Below are 19,718 nucleotides of genomic sequence, written 5' to 3' on the forward strand. Positions count from 1 at the left end.
AGAGTAGACACGACAGTGCCGTCAGTACCTATTTTCCTAATTCCCCAATAGTCCAAGCATAATTAAAATAAATATATATTTTTTTTATAATTTATTAATAGTGTTTATATTTATTTACAAAATATATTTTGTAAATAAATATAAACTTCACCATTATTTAAATTCTTAACAGTATTAAAAATTTAAATAATGGTCAATGAAATAAATAAATAAATAATTGAGCCTTCTAATAAGTGCAGTTTTTATCTTATTATAGGGGATTCGCCATTTCATCATCGTTATAAACTCATATTTAGCTGACTGTTGAGCTCGAGTCTTCTCTCAGAATGAGAGGGGTTAGGTCAATAGTGCACCACGCTGGCCCAATGCGGATTGAACTTCACACATGCAGAGAATTAAGACAATTCTCTGGTATGCAGGTTTCCTCACGATAGTTTTGCCATGTTATCTATACATTAAGCATTTTTTATTAATATCTAGTACTAGTCATTATGTATTATGTAAATATGCTTATGCAGAATTTAATAAATCCGAACGCATAGAATAATTCCCCACATGTTGGGAATGATCAATAGTTAAAATTACCCGTAATTTTGGGAATTTCTCACAAGTTGGCAATACTAACCATAGAGTAACAGCTACTAGGGATGTATGATAGTTGTTTCATTATTATTAAAACATCGATACCTATCCTACCTTATCCATCGATGCATTGATGTTTTTAACCGACTTCCAAAAAGGAGGAGGTTCAACGTTCGGCTGTATGTATGTTTTTTTAACTTTTTTCTAATGCATCGAAGTTCTAAAGGTGCTCGGACTACATACATAAGGACTATTATGGAACCCAAATTCAACAAAATTGTCTATCGTTTTTTAAGAGGGACGAGGTAAACTCATACATAAACATTAAAACATATTAGACACAAATACTTAAATTTTGTGTCAATACACTACACACAAATATGATTTCAAATAAGCATATTCTTTAAAATAAGCATATTTTCGATCTAATTCGTCTGAAGCCCAGATCGGACTACTTTAGTATTTTAGCCGAGTTCGAATGATTTTTGGGCGGTATATCCAAAAATAATTGTTCTTACTCGACTAAAATACTAAAGTAATCGTAAATGCCTAATTCGGACTACTTTAGTATTTTAGTCAAGTACAAACAATTTTTAGGTGGTAAATCCAAAAAATGTTCGTACTCGACTAAAATACTAAAGTAATCTGTACGGCCTATTAGAGTGCCTAGATTTATGTTGCCTACAACAGTAAATATTTAAATTTTAAACCTTGCAACTTCAATGAAAATAAGTCTTAATTATCTGCAATAACAAATTTTGTTTTCAAAACACTTACGACATCTCAGATAGGCTAAATATATTTTGATGCTTGATGAAGATGCTTTCGATACATCGAAGTTTCGTAAGCGATGTATTTACACATCGATGTATTTTTACGATTTATGCATCCCTAGTATTTTTTTAAATTAATAAATAAACGGCCCTGCCGCCCAGTCCTTAGACACACGTAGCCAAGTGTATGGTTGTTACGCTTCCCGGTAACCATTCGAAAAACACCGCTAAAGAGTTTGAGTTTGAGTTTTAATAAAGGTCTTAGCGAAGAGTTGCCACGAAAGGAAAGCCAGACACAGTGGCGCCGTAACGCGTTACGTAACGAAGCGGTTTACCATCCCGTTAGCCGTTATCACTTCAAAATACTATTTATACTTACTCGGACAATTGATGATCTGCCACTACAGTCCAAACAGCATAATTGCCTACCGTACTTAGACTTACCTATGGTAGGAGCATGGACTGATAAACTTTCAGCCATCATAAAATGGGGTGTGTGTTTTTTTTTATTCTTTACAAGTAAGCCCTTAACTACAATCTCACCTGATGGTAAGTGATGATGCAGTCAAAGCTGGAAGCGGGCTAACTTGTTAGGAGGAGGATGAAATTCCACACTCCTTTCGGTTTCTACACGACATCGTACCGGAACGCGAAATCGCTTGGCGGTACGTCTTTGTCGGTAGGGTGGTTAATAGCCACGGCCAAAGCCTCCCACCAGCCAGACCTGGAACAATTAAGAAAACCTCAATCGGCCCAGCCGGGGATCGAACCCAGGACCTCCGTCGTGTAAGCCCATCGCGCATACCACTGCGCCACGGAGGCTGTCAAATGGGTGTGTCTGGCTATAGCAGACCTTCTCTCTGTTCTTTCTATTGGTGCCGCATGAAAAAAATCCGTTCGGCAGTCTTCGAGTTTTTTGCGAATAGACAGACACGCGGCGAAGAGCTTTGTTTTATATTAAACTAGCGCACCCGGTCAAGCTTCGCTTTGACTGCACTTCTTCCCTACCCTACCCTAACATCACTCATTTGTTTTGCCTTCTTGGAACTTCTCCACTAATACCTACTTAAACTTTCTTTAAGGTTTATGGTAAAGTTCAAATTGACTTAAGTATTATTAATAATCGTTTGTATGGAAGTATAGAAAATATTTTTTAAACTTTTTCAGGCAATTTTTTAAAATTTTCTCTCTATATGTACCATTCGTGTACAACTTCACGGAATATTCCTAAAAAAAGAATTAACGAAATCGGTTCAGCGATTTTTATATATATTACGATATAGAATTGTTATAGAAAATGAATGGTTGTCATCATGGTAAATCGAATATAACTCGATTTTAAATTTTCCTGATCATAATATTTCAAGATTAGCAACCAATCAACTTATCACTTCACCTCAACGCTGGTTTCTTAGAGATACGAACGTTGATAGCCAATAGATGGCGCTACTAGGAAAAGTTTCCAAGAAAGATCGGTGATCGGCGATTACAAAATAAAAATAAAAATCAAAATAACATGTAATGTTAATTATTTATCTCATTACAATTTAATCAAATAGGTACATTTATTAACACTTAACATCTAATTAATGTTTAACATTAATCGATTCCTACTATACAATAAATCTACAATTTTATAATTAAACAATAACTATATCACAATATGTACAATGGAATGTTGATTATTATAATGAGGTTGCACGATTTGTCAATAGGGTCTCCAAACTTCTTGGCTGCCCGCGCCATAGAGTCCATGTTTCACGTCATCGACACTCTCACAAGTTTGCACTAGACCGCTCGCTTCACTCACCCCCGGTAGGTCTGTTGTGATAGAAATCCCGCCATCTATATCGCTAATTTTTATTTCACGCGGCATGTATTGTTCGGAGATATTATACTTGTCGGTGCTGTGGAGATGGACGTGTATTTCGTTTTGGTTGACGGTGGAGTATAGATTGGGGACAATCATTTGCGTGTTGGGGTTTATGTAGGGCGTGTGGGATTGTAGGCAGGCGGGGTTGTTGTTGATGTTGTTGTACTGATAGTTGTAGGAGTTCGTCGGCCATGTGTTGTAGTAATTGTTGGGGTCGTATCTCTGCGCAGGCATGGCGGCGGAGTTGAGATCTGTGAGGGTGCCGGTGGCGGCGCTCGGACTGCCCTTGAAGCCCGTTGAGCTCGATTGGAAGCCGTAGTCGGCGTGACCCAGCTGTATTTCCGGGAGGACTGAAAAGAGAAAACAATAGCTTTTATTTCAGCTAACATGCTGAGATAGACCTCTAATACTTGATTAAGAACTAGCGGACGCCCGTGACTTCGTTCGCCTTTACACCTCCTTTATTCGACCCTCTCGCAATATCCGTTCTTAGCAAACGTCTACAATCTACTAACTATGAACTACGAGAACCAAATTTCAATTTTGTAGGTACATCAAGCGGTTTTTGAGTGACCTTTCTCTTTTAACTTATTATTAACATTATTCTTATTTTGTTACTGCTCCACAACCGGCACAGCCCTCCTAATTTATGGAGGAAGCGGAAAGCTAGAACAAAGTCTGTGGCACGAACCTGTTATCCGAGGCACGGTGGTGTAAACATCAACTTCCCAACTCCGGGCTAGGATTTTTTACTGAATTCATAGAAGAAAGAAAAGCTCAGAATTTCGTAACCAGTCCTAGGCCTCGTAATCCAAACTGATATACTACTCGTAGACTAACCAATGGACCAACGAGGTAAGCTTATTTTTAACCGACTTCCAAAAAGGAGGAGGTTCTAGGTTCGGCTGTATGTATGTTTTTCATTGTGATGTTCTTAGGTCACGCATAAAATCACATTTACATAATAAATTTAACTATCTAGTAGTTAGCACTCTCACAACTAAACCAACTTAGTAAGTACTAAACATTTGCAAATTTTATACGGTTTAATAATGTCATCCCACTTTTTCGAGGCGGTAAAAACCCGCACTGTATCATCGGCGCCTGATGATTGATAACGATCATTTGTCGACGTGACCCGATTACATAGAATATGTGTGGGTTTTACGTTAGGTGTCTTATAATAACAAACATTGTCCTGGTGCGTTGTGACGGTTTATGATCGCTCGCGGAAATGGGGTATTGGACTGGGAGACTGAGAGCCAGAAGTAGGGCATTTATTGAAATTTTGACTGGTGGCCTTGAAAGGTAGTAGGTCTCTAAGGCCAAGACCCTCACCCGTAGTATAAAACGTATATTACAAATGAATTTTTGGCATAATATGAGAAATAATGTCACCAGTCGCCAGTTATTTAGCTTGCCGGAATCCCTTCGAAAAACAACGCCAAATATCCGATTTTAAAGGTGTCTAGTGAAGGGTTGCTACAAAAGGTCTGACGATTATAGATATGATTCCTCAAGATATACCGTCGAAAATAAAAAAAAAATATTTTAAAAATTGGTTACTAAATGACGAAGTTATGAAGTAATAAACATAAAAACATACGTGTTGATTTGAGAACCTCCTCCTTTTTTGAAGTCGGCTAAAAAACTGACTCGTCGGTATTGTGGTTAGCCTATGTGGTTACAGATCCCGAGGTCCTGGGTTCGAATCGAATCCTTGGTCGGGCTATGAGTCAACAAATTTTTCTTTCTAGTAAGAAATTTTCAGTTAAATTTGTCAGCATGCAGTTAGGATGTTGGTGTTATTATACCCCGTGCTTCGTAGATCATGTTATAATAGATAACTTCGGTTAACAATTGCTACAGAGTCAAACAAGAGATAGAGGTCTGGCTCTGTAGTGGGTCATTAAAATAGGCTGATATTTTTTTTAATAAATTGGCTTTACGGCTCTGAGCTCCAGCCTTTTTGAGCCTGCTGATAATATCTAATTGTGAATAAAAAATACATAGATATACTACCTGCAGGTATATGTATTGTGGGGTCCGGCTTATAGTAAGGAGGTTGTAGGGGCCCATAGCCGGGGTACACGGTGGTCGCCGACGGGTACCCGGTGTTCCACTCGCTTGCCCCCAGTATGTTACCGGTGTTTTCTGAAACCGTTAGCGTATAGATCAAGTACATGAATAAGTAGCAACACAGCTGAAAAACATAACTCAGCTTCTGAAAAAGACATTTTGTATTGTAAATGTGGTTTGACAGGATTTTTAAATCACACTAATATTATAAAGGCAAAAGTTTGTGTGTGTGTAAGTGTGTATGTTTGTTTCTCCTTTAGGGGGACCGGGGCTGGTTGACCAAATTTCAGCTTAGACGCATATATTTTTTGAGTTTTAACATTTGATACTATAAAAACCAAAACATCTGATAGTTAAACTATTAAGCTTTAAAAATCAATGTCACTAATCCCACAATCAATAATAATAAAGTGTATAGACATGATTTTGTAAAACAAGAAATTCGAGTCAACCTACCCCATATCTGGGGCAGGTTGACTGGTCACTAGGGGCATGTTGACCTATAAGTTGTAAGGGCAAAATCTACGAAGAAACAGAATTAAAGACACTACGCTGCGGCTACTGGAGCGATTTGGCTGAAATTTGAAATGGAAATAGATTTTATTCTGAAATAATACATAGGCTTTACATCCCGGAAGAATCCGTGAAAAACTGAATCCCGCGGGATTTGTGAAAAACTGAATTCCACGCGGACAAAGTCGCGGGCGTCCGCTAGTAAAGTATAAACCGAGAGCTTGCGATAGTCAGACGTACCTCATGTTAGAAAGTCCGTACCTGTCAAAGGTAAGTAAAAGGTAAATTTATGTCAAAGGTAAATTTTCCGTTTTGTACAGCTTGTAAATATGTGCCTACCCTGGTTAAATGTTTCTAAGTACCATGCTATGCCACTAATTAGACCAGCAGTAGTTATCTACTAACTAAAAAGTTTTGTCAGTGGAACCTTCTTTCTCAAAATAATTGAATATGAATTCACAAAAATGTTAGCCATGATGGAGATCTCGAATTAATAAGCCGGTTTTCGATGTTTTTACCTAAAATAAAAATACCATATAACCAGATTGCACCCTCAGAATGTTTGATATGTCCATAGTCTCATCTGTAACAGAAATTATGGCATGTTTCAATCATTAATAGCCATCGACATAAAGAAGCTGGTTACGGTTAGCCATTGATTAGGCACAGGTTTTAAAACAAAACACTTTGTTTTTAATTAGAATAGTTAATGTTGTTAATATTTAAAATTAAATGTTGAATTTTATTTAGTGTAAAAGTGTTAGTTTAACATTGAACAAAACAGGTTTCGATATTTTTATACTTGAAAATGTCCTCCTATCCTGTATATTGTTTATAATTTTTTGTTAATTTTTATATTAGTTACAATATATTATGTATTTTCGTTGGCAACTTTGGTTATATATAATTTTCATACGGAACGCGTGTGTCACATGCAAGTAAAAAGCTTAAAAAACTGACAGTAAATAAAATAAACTAAACTCATACAATAATTCTAACTATCGACAATAACTTTATTGTGCAGAAACATTTTATTCTATAGATACGAGTTCAACGGTTCGAATGAGGAGATAATCTAGGAGATACTTTGCACTAACGTCACAGGTTTTCCGTTTAGTAAGAGGGACAAAATATAATAAGAATTGACGTAAAGATTAAGGAACGTAGGTACAGACCGATTTCTAAAATTCTTTCAGGAGTGGAAAGCTACATTATCAGCGAGTAACATGTTATATTTTATCTTCGTATTCCTACGGGAATGGTAACGACCATTAGGCCTATCATGCGATCAACGACATATTTGGTCTCCTTTTGCGCTGCTATTGGTTGTTATTTGTCTATTACGAGATATGTTGTTGGTCGCATGTTAGGTCTACAGGGGCCGGCTAGTATGCAATAAAAAACATATCACGACTTCTTAGTACGCTTGTTAATATTTATGTCATGCGTCCACTTTCGTTTACACACTATAGGTAGGTGAATCATTCTCGCGCCGGCAATCCCAAACCATACGACAGTTCCGTGTGACCTCCACGCCTTATGATTAACACCTGTCACTGACAATGGCCGATTGATTTAATAAATTATAGAATAAGTGCCTGCAATAACCAGACCCACCTCTTTTGATGAAGGCCGTAGCTAAAACGTCAAAGTCAAAATTCATTTATTTCAATTAGGCTTAGTTTACAATTATAAAGTTAGGACCGTGAAGGCTTTGGAAGGTATCTGTCAAAGCCAGGGTCCAAACACATATTTGGCTATCGTAGTGACCTATGCTAGGAACATGGGCTTTGAGAGTTTATTTTGTTTGGCAATAAAAAATTACAACAAACTTCCTAATAGTCTAAAAGAGAACCCCTAGTAAATATTTAAATGTAAAATTTATAAAATACTCTTAATCAACAAAAGTTATTATGACATTTAAGATTATTTTATGGACATGGACATTTTGTAATTTACTATTTATATTTTCGTAAATATAACACTTTATTAATTAATTTTTCAAATGTATTTAAATAGATGAGATAATAATATTCATACACCAGTTATGATAAAATGTATAGGCTAAATTCTATTTGTACCATCGTGTTCGACCTACATTCATTCATTCTACATAAAATGCGGTATGTCTGGCTGTAACAGGCGCTTTGTCCATTATAATACAGTAATCAACCGATATTATTCACATGGACAACTATCATTAACCTATTATAAAATATTCATTCTGTTACTTATTTCTCATACAACATTTTAACCGCAAGCTTAGTGAAAAAGCCTGTTATGCTTTTGATTTCCATTCAATTGGAAATTTACTAAGCAAGTAATTTTTATCATGATTTTTTTTAGATAATATGACATTTACCTTTTCTGACTCGCACTTTGCAATTGCACGTTGTAGAGTCAACATCTCCTGAGGATGCTCCGGTTTCGGGGTGAAACGTACGTAGAGAGTATTTTGTCGGACCTGGGTGACGTTGTCACATGGGTTCGTCGGCTTTTCGCGGATGATAGCAAAATAAATAAATCATTATATAATTTTCTGACTCGAGTAAGCCTCGGGGGCCATTACCCATGATTATCTCAGACCCTCTATTATCTAGCCCACAGGAACTTCTGACGATAACATTCGACAGGCAACGCCTAATTCGCAACACAACCGAACCGAAAGCGTCTTTGCCGACGTAGACGAAATCCTAGATTTACGATTGACCTTCAAAGCCTAGGTCCGGATGTCACAAGAGACGTCCCAGAGAAACTCCGACCTCTCCTGATTCGTCTTCCTTGGACTGTGGCTGAACTTCTGTACTCGCCGAAACCCTGTCTCCATAAGGAGGAGGAGGAGCAAAGGAAATACAGAAGTAAAATCAAAATACTTATTACAGATTTTTATGCTTTTTACTAAGCTGAGCTTGATGTAAAGTAGCAGACACCCCGCGATTTCACCCACGTAGTTCTCATTTCTGTAGGAAAAACAGGGAGTCATACGTAACAAACAAAAAAAACATGCTCGACACAAGTGATAACTTATTTAAAGTTGATTAATTATTATTCGTGCGGTTACGAGCACAAGCCAGATAGAGTTGCGCCGTAACGCGTTACGTTACCAAGCGGTTTACTCTCGCATAAGAAGTTAGCACTTCAAAAATCAATCAATTCAACTTTTCAGTTATGTGCATTTATGCATATGTGCATTTGGCTGGTGGGAGGCTTCCGCCGTGGCTAGTTACCACCCTACCGGCAAAGACGTACCGCCAAGCGATTTAGCGTTCCGGTACGATGCCATGTAGAAACCGAAAGGGGTGTGGATATTCATCCTCCTCCTAACAAGTTAGCCCGCTTCCATCTTAGATTGCATCATCACTTACCATCAGGTAAGATTGTAGTCAAGGGCTAACTTGTAAAGAATAAAAAAAAAAAAAATTTGAAAATTAAATACCTATCACGTGTCTCAAACGGTGAAGAAAAAATATCCTGAGGAAATCAGAGAATTTTCTTAATTCTCTGCGTGTGTGTTTGCCAATCCGCATTGGTCCAGCGTGGACTATTGGCCTAACCCTTCATTCTGAGAGGAAAGTCGAGCTCAGCAGTAAGCCGAATATGGGTGTATAATGAAGTAGTAGTGGTAAGTTTTAAGATCGTAGGTACGTATAAAAAGTTAGAACGATACGAGGTTTGTATTACTGACTCCGTTATTGTAATTTAAATAATAAGGACAAGCTTTACGAGCTTTTATATTATTATTCGATTGACACACAATGTACGTATTAGTGCGTGAACCGTTTACGTTAGTGCGACCAGCCATTGACTCATGGCTGATAAAACAAATCATTATGCTAATTCTTGTACTTTTGTCTCGTCAGCTTTGTATGTATATTTGAGGACCACGCGAGGTGTAACACGTAGACACTTTTCGCGCCTATTCTAATTCGAAATTCAAAATTCGAATGTTTAGTTTGCAAGAACTTTTGACACGTCAAGGATGATTATTATTTGTCTCTACCACTGATTTGGAAGGCAGCTTCTGCTGGGAAGAGCCGCTATGAAACTCAACGATTGCTCTTTTAAAATCATCAATACAATATTCGTTATCAGACCTACCAAAGTGCATAAGATTCTTAATTGACTTCTAGTATGAAGGTAACGAAACGAGTTTAGAAAATATGTCATTTTTTTATTCATCACCAACAGCCTATTTTAATGGATTTTTTTGGAAGAATGGAAAATTGGGGTAAGTACTAGAAATTGTGGACTTAAGGTGATTATGTGACACTAGCTATCAGCATCATCTATACTAGTATTATAAAGCTGAAAAGTTTGTTTGTTTGAACGCGCTAATCTCAGGAAAAACTTTCAGTGTTAGATAACCCATTTATCGAGGTAGGCTATATGCTATATATTATCTCCGTATTCCTACGGGAACGGGAACCACGCGGGTGATAACCGCGCGGCGTCAGTTAGTGTAATGATAATGACTAACGGTTTAACGTGCTCCCCAAGGCACGGACTGTAACATCATTAGCACCAATAGGCCTAGCATGCGTCAACGACATCTCGCGAAGAGAAAAAGACGAATATCGACCAATATCGGCGGATATGTTCCAGCTTCAGAGAGAGAGAGAGAGATTACCGTCTCCGCCGCTATTGGTCGACATTGATTTTGTCTTTCTCTCGTATCGATATATATCTTAAGCCTACTGGCTGTTTTAGAATTTCCAGAAAAAAAAAGCTCAGTATTCCAACCATAATCACTCGCGGACCGCAAATTGCAACTGTTTAGTTAAATCATTATTCTCACGTGAGTTAGTGAGAATAATTACGAATTAATGAATTTAATTTATTACTAAGACTATAAAGTCGCCTTTACGTGCTCGGTGTTAGCCGAATGACGCAAATGAAAGGTTTTGGTATTTCCCGAGTTTCAATGAATCTTCCATTCTAGTAAAGCGTCAGTGTTTGGCTAGTAATAACACCTAGGTACTATTAAACGATACTTATATGAATAATTATGAGTTAATGTTATGTTTATGACGGTAATTATTATTTGTGTGCATGGATCCATGCGAAAATTACGTCTCGTACGAGTTGACTGAGCATCCACAACTTAAGGATGCCACCGTTCGCAGTCTTGCTATTCTTTGGTAGAAAGAGGAATGAGGAACTAGATGGTGAAGTTCCTCCACAAATATATCCGGTAAAAAAACCGACAGACAAGCTACATTCATAGGCGTATATAGCGGGAGGGCTGGGTGATCCGGGCCCACCATAGAATAGTCCAGTGCCCACCCTAGGATACTGGCCTACCGATTTGAAATTCTATGATGAACGCCGAAATACTAATAATTTTGCAGAACATATCATTTAAAATATCAAATAATAACAATTACAACTTAAAATAAAGAAAAACCTTTAAATAATAAATATTTTGAAAAATATATTAAGACCTTTTCTGATACCAATCATGATCTGATCTGACCAATCTGATCATAGATACAAAGAAAAAATATTAAGAGCGCGCAGCACGTCGGTACGATATGAATAAAATTCGAAGCGCAAGCGAGACGCCGAATTACGACTTTCACGTGAGTGAAAAGCACGGAGCGATTGACGCGCGACGCATATTTTATGACGTTAGCGCCAAAACCATTTTTGCCTAATTGCAAGTAAATTAAACAACACAACGAAAAACAAAATGGCCATGTTCAAGATATATACCTAATTTTCTATACAAAACAAAAATTTAGGAAAATAAGTTTGCTTTTCCTGAGATTGAAAGCAAAATGTGAGCAAAACATGTATTTTTCAAAAAAATAAACTATCGAGAGAAGTTTTACAAATTGTGTATTTTGTATAGTCATAACGAAGCTAACACTTTGAAATATCATTTATCCAAAAATCAGGCTCCTAACTTTTCCAGAATCTGAGATCCAGAACCATTTGTAATCACCAAATTACACATTGCACACTCTTAAATAAGTGGAGCCGTTTCAGAGGTCTGCGTTTACAAATATTGTTAAGGAAATTTTTATATTGAGTGTCCACTATGTTCAGTGATACCTACTCGTATGTAGGCCCACCCTAGGAAATAATCCTAGTTACGCCAATGGCTACATTGCGACGATGTTGGAAAGTCTGCAATTTCGTCCGTGTCAACGGTTCATTACCAATGATCCTTCTAGCGCGGCCATCTTAATACACTTAAATGAAATTGCCAAAATATCACTATCATCACATCCCATCCACATTATAACTTTTCATCATGCGTTATTGTAGTCAAATGCAAGCCATAAAAAAGTATTTCTTACTTCTACCTTCTACAATACACAGTACTTTATGTTAGCCACTGACGATCAGGTAATCTCACATGCCTGCAGCGCTAACGGCTTGACCTCCGATAAAACAGATCGTGTGTTGGTCGCGATCGGCATGACGACCATTTTTATCGCCTGACAAGTTGTTAGTGCTACAGGCATGTAAGATGTGACTCGATCGTCAGTGGCTGACATTACATACATTAATAAAGCTGATAATACCTGCGCCAGTTTTTAAATAAGTTATTTGCCTTATACTAAACAACAACCACTCAATTACTAATTGCGAGATCTTGACGTATTATGACTAATAATAATAATTATTAATTAGTCGTCAAATATCGCCATACAAAAGGACTAATGAGTCACGATGCATTATTACGGCAGATATGATTTGTTATTCACTGAATCCTTAGCTCTTATATTATTTCGTAGAAATTTAATGTCATAATTAGGTCGGTATGATGTTGAAATAGATATCAATCAAAGAGCCAATGGACGTTGGGGTTCCATGGTGCTGGAATGGCGACCCCGCACTGCAAAGTGCAGTGTTGGTCGACCCCCCGGATCCGAACCTACGCCCTCCGAATCAAAGGCTTCTAATTTTTACCCTATACTATTAAGTAGGTATTCTGAGCTTTCAATTTCAATGCACGCACCCTTAGTATATATTATTAGAGAAAATTGCCAAGAACATGGTATATTTCTCCCACAATAATAGCTTCAAAACACCAATTGATTAATAACATAAAATTGAAAATTTTGCAAATCTCCCGAATATCATGAAATTATAATTACACTCTAGAGTCTTCAGTGCGGCTTTCATTTGAGACCCCACTCGAGTATATTTGCAGACATTCGGTTATTATTCCCCACTTTCACCCCCCACAACTTTTAAACGGCACAACCGATTTTCATCAAATATGTCTAAGAACAATAAATGAAATGGCTTTATCCGTTCGGGAGTTATGATACCACAGACAGACTGACAGACAGACACGTCAAACTTATAACACCCCTCGTTTTCCGTGGGGGGTTAAAAACGAAACAATCAACTAAATTCGAGATATAAATTAACGTAGTGTACCTACGAGCAGGCGGAATGCAGTTTAGATTGAGCTTTAATTGGAAACGCATTAGTGCTTATGAAAAGTATCCGATAATGATTTTCACGAGTCGAATACGTACACTCGTATTCGAATCGAAGCCGTACCCACTTCATTTTGCGGTCCAACTATCCACCGCTAGGGTTGGCACACGGTAAGAGCTTCCCTGGAATTGTCTCATGTTCCGCATTTAGTTTCTGTTTATCATATTGTGATTATCTCCATTTTTCTTACCTACCCTCTGACGGTAAGAAACCGTGTTATAAATAGTAAGTTTTTGTTGTTGTTGTATTGTTGTATTTTTTTTTATTTAACCCTTGACTACAATCTCACCTGATAATAACCTGTAAGTGATGATGCAATCTAAGATGGAAACGGGCTAACTTGTTAGGAGTAGGATGAAATCCACACTAAATCTAAAGCTAAATAGCTTGGCGGTACGTCTTTGTCGGTAGGGTGGTAACTAGCCACGGCAGAAGCCTCCCAACAGCCAGACCTGGACCAATTAAGAAAACCTCAATGGGCCCAGCCGGGGATCGAACCCAGGACCTCCGTCTTGTAAATCCACCGCGCATACCACTGCGCAACGGAGGCCGTCATTACTCGCATTGTATTGTGGCATTACTCGAATGTTACTGGTACTTAGAAAGCTAATTTCTGTCCCAAGACATTTAAAATGGAAATACGTTGAGTCAAACGGATAGTATCATTATGTCTTTACGATTTGAGAAATAAATAATATCATTATTCCTTTACGATTTGAGATTTTTTTGTCATTTTGACGAGTTTAGGTACGATTATCACATTAAAAATTTCATTGTTGCTGAAATTGCTGTGATGCTGAGAATGATAGCCCAGTAGATATGACCTCTGCCTCCGATTTTGGAGGATGTAGACTGTAGGTTCGTATCCAGTCCGGGGCATGCACCTCCAACTTTCCAGTGTATTTTAAGAAATTAAATATCACGTGTCTCAAACGCTGAAGGAAAAACATCGTGAGGAAACCTTCCTACCTGAGAATTTTCTTAATTCTCTGCGTGTGTGAAGTCTGCCAATACTCATTGGGACAGCATGGCCCAATTCGGATTGACTGATTGGATTGATTGGATCGACAGCGTGACTAAATAGTCATGCTGTCAATATACTAGTCAATGAGAGGAGACTCGAGCTGGGCAGTGAGCTGAATATGGGTTGATAATGATGATGATGATGTCCAGAATAAAATTAGGACGCTGGCGACGTTCGAAATCAATTGATGATGTTGCATTTTCAGGCAGAGAAGAGTTGACGTAAGCTGAACTATTTAAAAAAAATACAAGATCGAATAACTTTTCATAAGCATCATCACCATTTTCAGCCGATGGAGGTCCACTGTAGGCCTTTTGTAACGACTTCCGAATACCACGGTCCCGAGGCGCATGCATTCAGCGTCTCCCTGTTTCCCAGATTACCATTCCAGCATCATGGCGCCCCAACGTCCATCAGCTCTTCGAATTATGCAAAACTTTTTGACAATATAAAACGGCTAAGTATTAAAATTGTGAATGCGTGATAGCCCAGTGGATATGACCTGTGCCTCCGATTCCGGAGGGTGTGAGTTCGAATCCGGTCCGGGGCATGCACCTCCAGCTTTTCAGTTGTGTACATTTTAAGAAATTAAATATCACGTGTCTCAAACGGTGAAGGGAAACATCGTGAGGAAACCTGCATACCAGAGAATTTTCTTAATTCTCTACGTGTGTGAAGTCTGCCAATCCGCATTGGGCCAGCGTGGTGGACTATTGGCCTAACCGCTCTCATTCTGATAGGAGATTCGAGCTCAGCAGATAGCCGAATATGGGTTGATAACGACGAAGTATTAAAATTGCAGATTTGTCCTCGCTTTTATAAATTCCAATACGTCATGGCAACCCTACCCGCTGTTCCTAATTTTGTGCGCTGGGACATGAAATTAAAATCGGGTGAATGTATAAATGAGATATGCACTTAATAAATATTTAATTAGGTGTCTAAATAAAAGCGCTCGGTGCATTCGGGCTGCGGTCTACGATAAAACGTCATGTAAAATAATGTAGTTCGTGATAGGAAAAACCACGACTCTTTGTACAGTACATACCTACGCCATATTGGTGAAATGTATTTTGTAGATAGCTAATTTATTTGTGTACGCAAAATGAATAATTATTACTCTTTATCAGTAAATTGGAATAAAATTTGTTATATGGTTTTGCAATATTAAACGCGTAGGTAGGTTTTGGGATTCCGTATGTATCCGTGCGAAGAGAAAAAGTTGTCATATTACTGTGTACATATTTTACTTACATATTTAGGTAAGCGAAAAGATGGACTCTTGAGATAAGAAGGAGCATAATATTCTAAGAGGCAAGTCTGGGAAAATATCCAACTCTCTGAGTATATTGTATTGAAAGTTTAGCAACTCTTCGCAATTTTCTTTTTCAAAACAAAGTTTTTTTTTATTCAATGATTTAATTTAGACTGGGATCTCACTAAGTTAAGGTGGAAACGGGCTTACTTTGAAGAGGTATGAGTTTATTTTACCCTCTTCTCACACGGTGTCTATACAGTATCGCACCGGAACGCTAAATCATTTTTGAGAAGCAGTACGTCTTTACCTATAGGGTGATAATTTAAACCTCAAGTTAGTGGTAGGTTAAAGGCACAGAGATTAAACCTCATTTGCACATGAGTTTTAACCTCTGTGCCCTAGTGAACTTACAACTATTTGCAAGATCCGAATGATGATGTAAAATATACCACGTTTCACTGTCCTCGGTGTATAGTTGAGAGAGAGGAAATAACGGAGGAAATAGGACAGGAGACGACATAATTAAGTATATAATGCTGGAGTCTGGAAGAATTGTTGTAAATAATTGTTAAAACGTTACAATGAAGATCAAGGACAATGATGAAAGGGAAAACGTAAGGTATAACATAAAATTGAAAATTTTGAAAAACCCTCGAAGGTCCTGAAATTGTTAATTACACTTTCGATCAAGTCTTTAATATTTTTTCCACTCCAGTATATTTGCAGACATTCCTCTTTCAGTGCTACGTAATTTGAGACCCCACTCGAGAATATTTGCAGACATTCGGTCATTCTTCCCCAATTTAAACCTTAGAACTTTTAAACGGCTCAACTGATTTTCATCAAACATATATAAGAACACTCGCCCATAAGTCACCTTTTATATAAAAAAATAAATTGAAATCGCTTCATACATTCGGCAGCTAAGGTGCCACAGACAGACTGACAGACAGACAAGTCAAACATATAACACCCCTCTTTTTTGCATCGGGGGTTAAAAATAGACTTGCAAAGTTGGTGGTAGACTCTGTGGCAAGAACAACAGCGTTTTGAAGGTAAGAGTGGTTTTTAACCGACACTACGTATCACGGGTTTCCTCATGAATATTCTTTATCAATCATCATCAAGTCCTTATCACTATAACACTATCACTGAAGTACTTCAGTTACAGTACTCCGTAGTTGTGAAGGCTGCTAGAAGGGGGTAGTCCTTCCCTGAACAAGCTCATATCATAAAATCTCTGTTACTACTAATTCAATCCTACTATCCTATCCTACTAATATTATAAACGCGAAAGTTTATACGGATGTTTGGATGTATGTTTGGATGTTTGTTACTCTTTAACGCCGCGAGTACTGAAGCGATTTGGCTAAAGTTTGGAATGGAAATAGATTTTACTTTTAATTGACACATAGGCTACTTTTTATCCCGAAAAAAGTCATGGTTTCCCGAGATTTGCGAAAACTGATGATTTTGATGATATGAAAGTTTGTTACTCTTTCACGCCTCGACTACTGAACCGAATTAGCTGAAATTTGGTATTAATTTATTATACATAGGCTACTTTTAATTCCGGAGAAATCCATGGTTCCCGAGGGATTTGTGAAAAACTAAATTTCACGAAGTCGTGGGCGTCCGCTAGTTGGAAATAAACTGAACTAAGCTCAAGATATCTTGGCCGATAATTTGGTTTAAGTTCTTACTTTATATTAATTTATTGCAGTTACATTATTCGGTAGTTATGAAATCGGATAGCCGTTGTGGCTAGAAGGTGGTAGTCCTTCCCTGAACAAGCTCATATCATAAAAAAAAAAACATACACACAGCCGAACGTAGAACCTCCTCCTTTTTGGAAGTCGGCTAAAAAACTCTTTTGCTACTAATTCAAATTAGAAATATATTTTTTAAAAGAATATTTACCTACCATATAATCAATATTCCCATTCCCCTAAAATTCGTTGTAAGAATACCTACTAGCAGTGGGTATGACAATAGTCTAGAGGACGGGAATCGAACCCGTGACCATTCGGCATGCATGCCTTTCACCATCATCATCATTAGCAACCCATTCGGCTCACTGTTAAACACGAGTCTCCTCTCAGAATGAGAGGGGTAAGGCCAATAGCCACGCTGGCCCAATGCGCATTCACACACGTACAGAATTAAGAAAATTCTCAGGTATGAAGGTTTCCTTCACCGTTTCAGACACGTGATATTTAATTTCTTAAAATGCACATCAATGATGATGATGATGATGATCATGGCTATAACACGGCAAGGTTTTGAGGCTTAAACGGAACTAAATCTAAGATATCTTGGCCGATAATAATTACTTCAGTTATAGTAGTCGGTAGTTATGAAGGCGGCTAGCTGTACATACAGTCACAGGCACGGACAGGGAGCCTAGGCCTGCCGCTGACGTGGGATAATTACCGCCGCCCCCGCCCCCCTCGCCTCCGTAGGTAATGTCACATTAACACCCTCAGCGCGGAACTGTCAAAACATCGCATGGAGCTGTTTAACGAAATTGCACGAACGAAACAACGGTTAAAAGCGAATTGGATTAATAAATGATTTTGCCGATTCAAATTATTGCTTTCCGCGACTGAATTAATTATCTTTATTATAGATAATGGTGGCGACAGGTTAAGGGATGAAGGTTCTGAAAGGAGACAGGTTCGATACCCGTCCGTTGATTTATTGTCGTAACCTAAGGACTCATTTGAGGTGAATGGCGTTTGGCTGGAGTCGACGATAATAGCAAACCAAATCAATTATTCATTATTTATGACCCTTGAATGCCCTCCAAAGGTTTAAGGGTAAAAGTATACAAAACCCTTGTAAAATCGCGCTTGTTGGATCAGAATATTGGGCGGTAAAAGAGACGACGAAAGCGCATGAGATAAATGTGTGATGTGATATAAATTTATATAATAAGGAATGAGTATATAAGAGGAAGTCTGAAAGTGGCGTCAGTGACAGACAAGTTGAGGATTAAAAGGTTAGCTTGGTATGGAAATGTGCGGTGGCCGTAGAGAAAAAGTCATATTACCAGAAGAATATTGAACTTGCAAGTTGAACACGAGAGGAAGGGAAGGTCTCAGAAGAAATGGTTGGAGTGTGTGATACAGTATATGTGTGTAAAAGGAGCAGATGATAAATTGAAGAAAGTTAGAAGCAAATGGAAGAGATCGACATCTCTTGTCGACCCCGTGGGATAACGTATAGGAGATGATGATGATTCGCAAAGTAACGCCTGCTCTTCTATACATAAAAGCTGGTGATTATTTGAATCTGTGGTATAGGTATTCGCTCGTAGTTATCACAATTCAGCAAAGCACGAGTAACAATAGACGCGTCGCTCCCGGCGCCGCGCTTCGATCGCAAATACATGAAGCAATCAAGGGCATTGATTAGGGCAGCGTAATTAGCTTCCTTTGATCACGGCCTTCTTGTTACACACATTTCATGCAAACTTTGCGGTGTATAACCATTACCTGCTCCTATATAACCTTATAAATAGGTGTTTAGGTACTTACACGTAGGTAACCTAGAATATCAGAGTCCAGAGCATGCTTCTGGTATATTGTTACCGACAAATGTCGTGTAAAAACCGAAAGGGGTGTGGATTTTCATCCTCTTCCTAACAAGTTAGCCCGCTTCCATCTCAGATTGCATCATCACTTACCAACAGGTGAGAGTGTAGTCAAGGGCTAACTTGTAAAGAATGAAAAACAACCTGCTTTAGAAAGTCCAACAGTTTTGACGCACAGGGCCAATATTACCTACTGGTTAGCACTTAGCACATAATTTCACAGAAAAACGAATAAAGTTGCGTAGATGTCGACCTCTATTTTAGGATAACGTCCTCGTGCCGACTCTACTCAGATTAGGTTTTCGTGCATCTAAATAAAACCTAAATCACGTGAGTTTTAGCCGTGTTGCATAATCAATTAATATGAATAACACTCACGATAGTTTAAATTCTAAAATAAAACCTAAATACTTAAAGTTGTTACAGGCTTTCTTTAAACTTCCCCTTTGTGGGTCAAGCCTTGGAAGCTGACTTTTTTACATCAATTGATCTTGCAGTATAAATGATTATTATTACATATGTTTAATATAGTTAGACACTCGAATTAGGGATAGGTGCATGCG

General features: G+C 38.0%; 1 protein-coding gene across 1 annotated transcript in view; it reads right to left on the reverse strand.

The window, feature by feature from the left end:
* Positions 1-2,867: 2,867 nt before the first annotated feature.
* LOC112045245 (protein lozenge) overlaps positions 2,868-19,718 on the reverse strand; it is a 72,533-nt gene continuing 55,682 nt past the window's right edge. Inside the window, exons 5-6 of the mRNA XM_024081356.2 lie at positions 5,251-5,382; positions 2,868-3,578 (exon numbers count right to left, since the gene is read on the reverse strand). Coding sequence (XP_023937124.1) covers positions 3,064-3,578; positions 5,251-5,382 — 647 coding nt within the window. The 3' untranslated portion in view covers positions 2,868-3,063. The remainder of the gene's footprint in view (positions 3,579-5,250; positions 5,383-19,718) is intronic.

This window comes from Bicyclus anynana, chromosome 19, assembly GCF_947172395.1.
Source record: "Bicyclus anynana chromosome 19, ilBicAnyn1.1, whole genome shotgun sequence".
NCBI classification, from domain to species: Eukaryota; Metazoa; Arthropoda; class Insecta; order Lepidoptera; family Nymphalidae; genus Bicyclus; species Bicyclus anynana.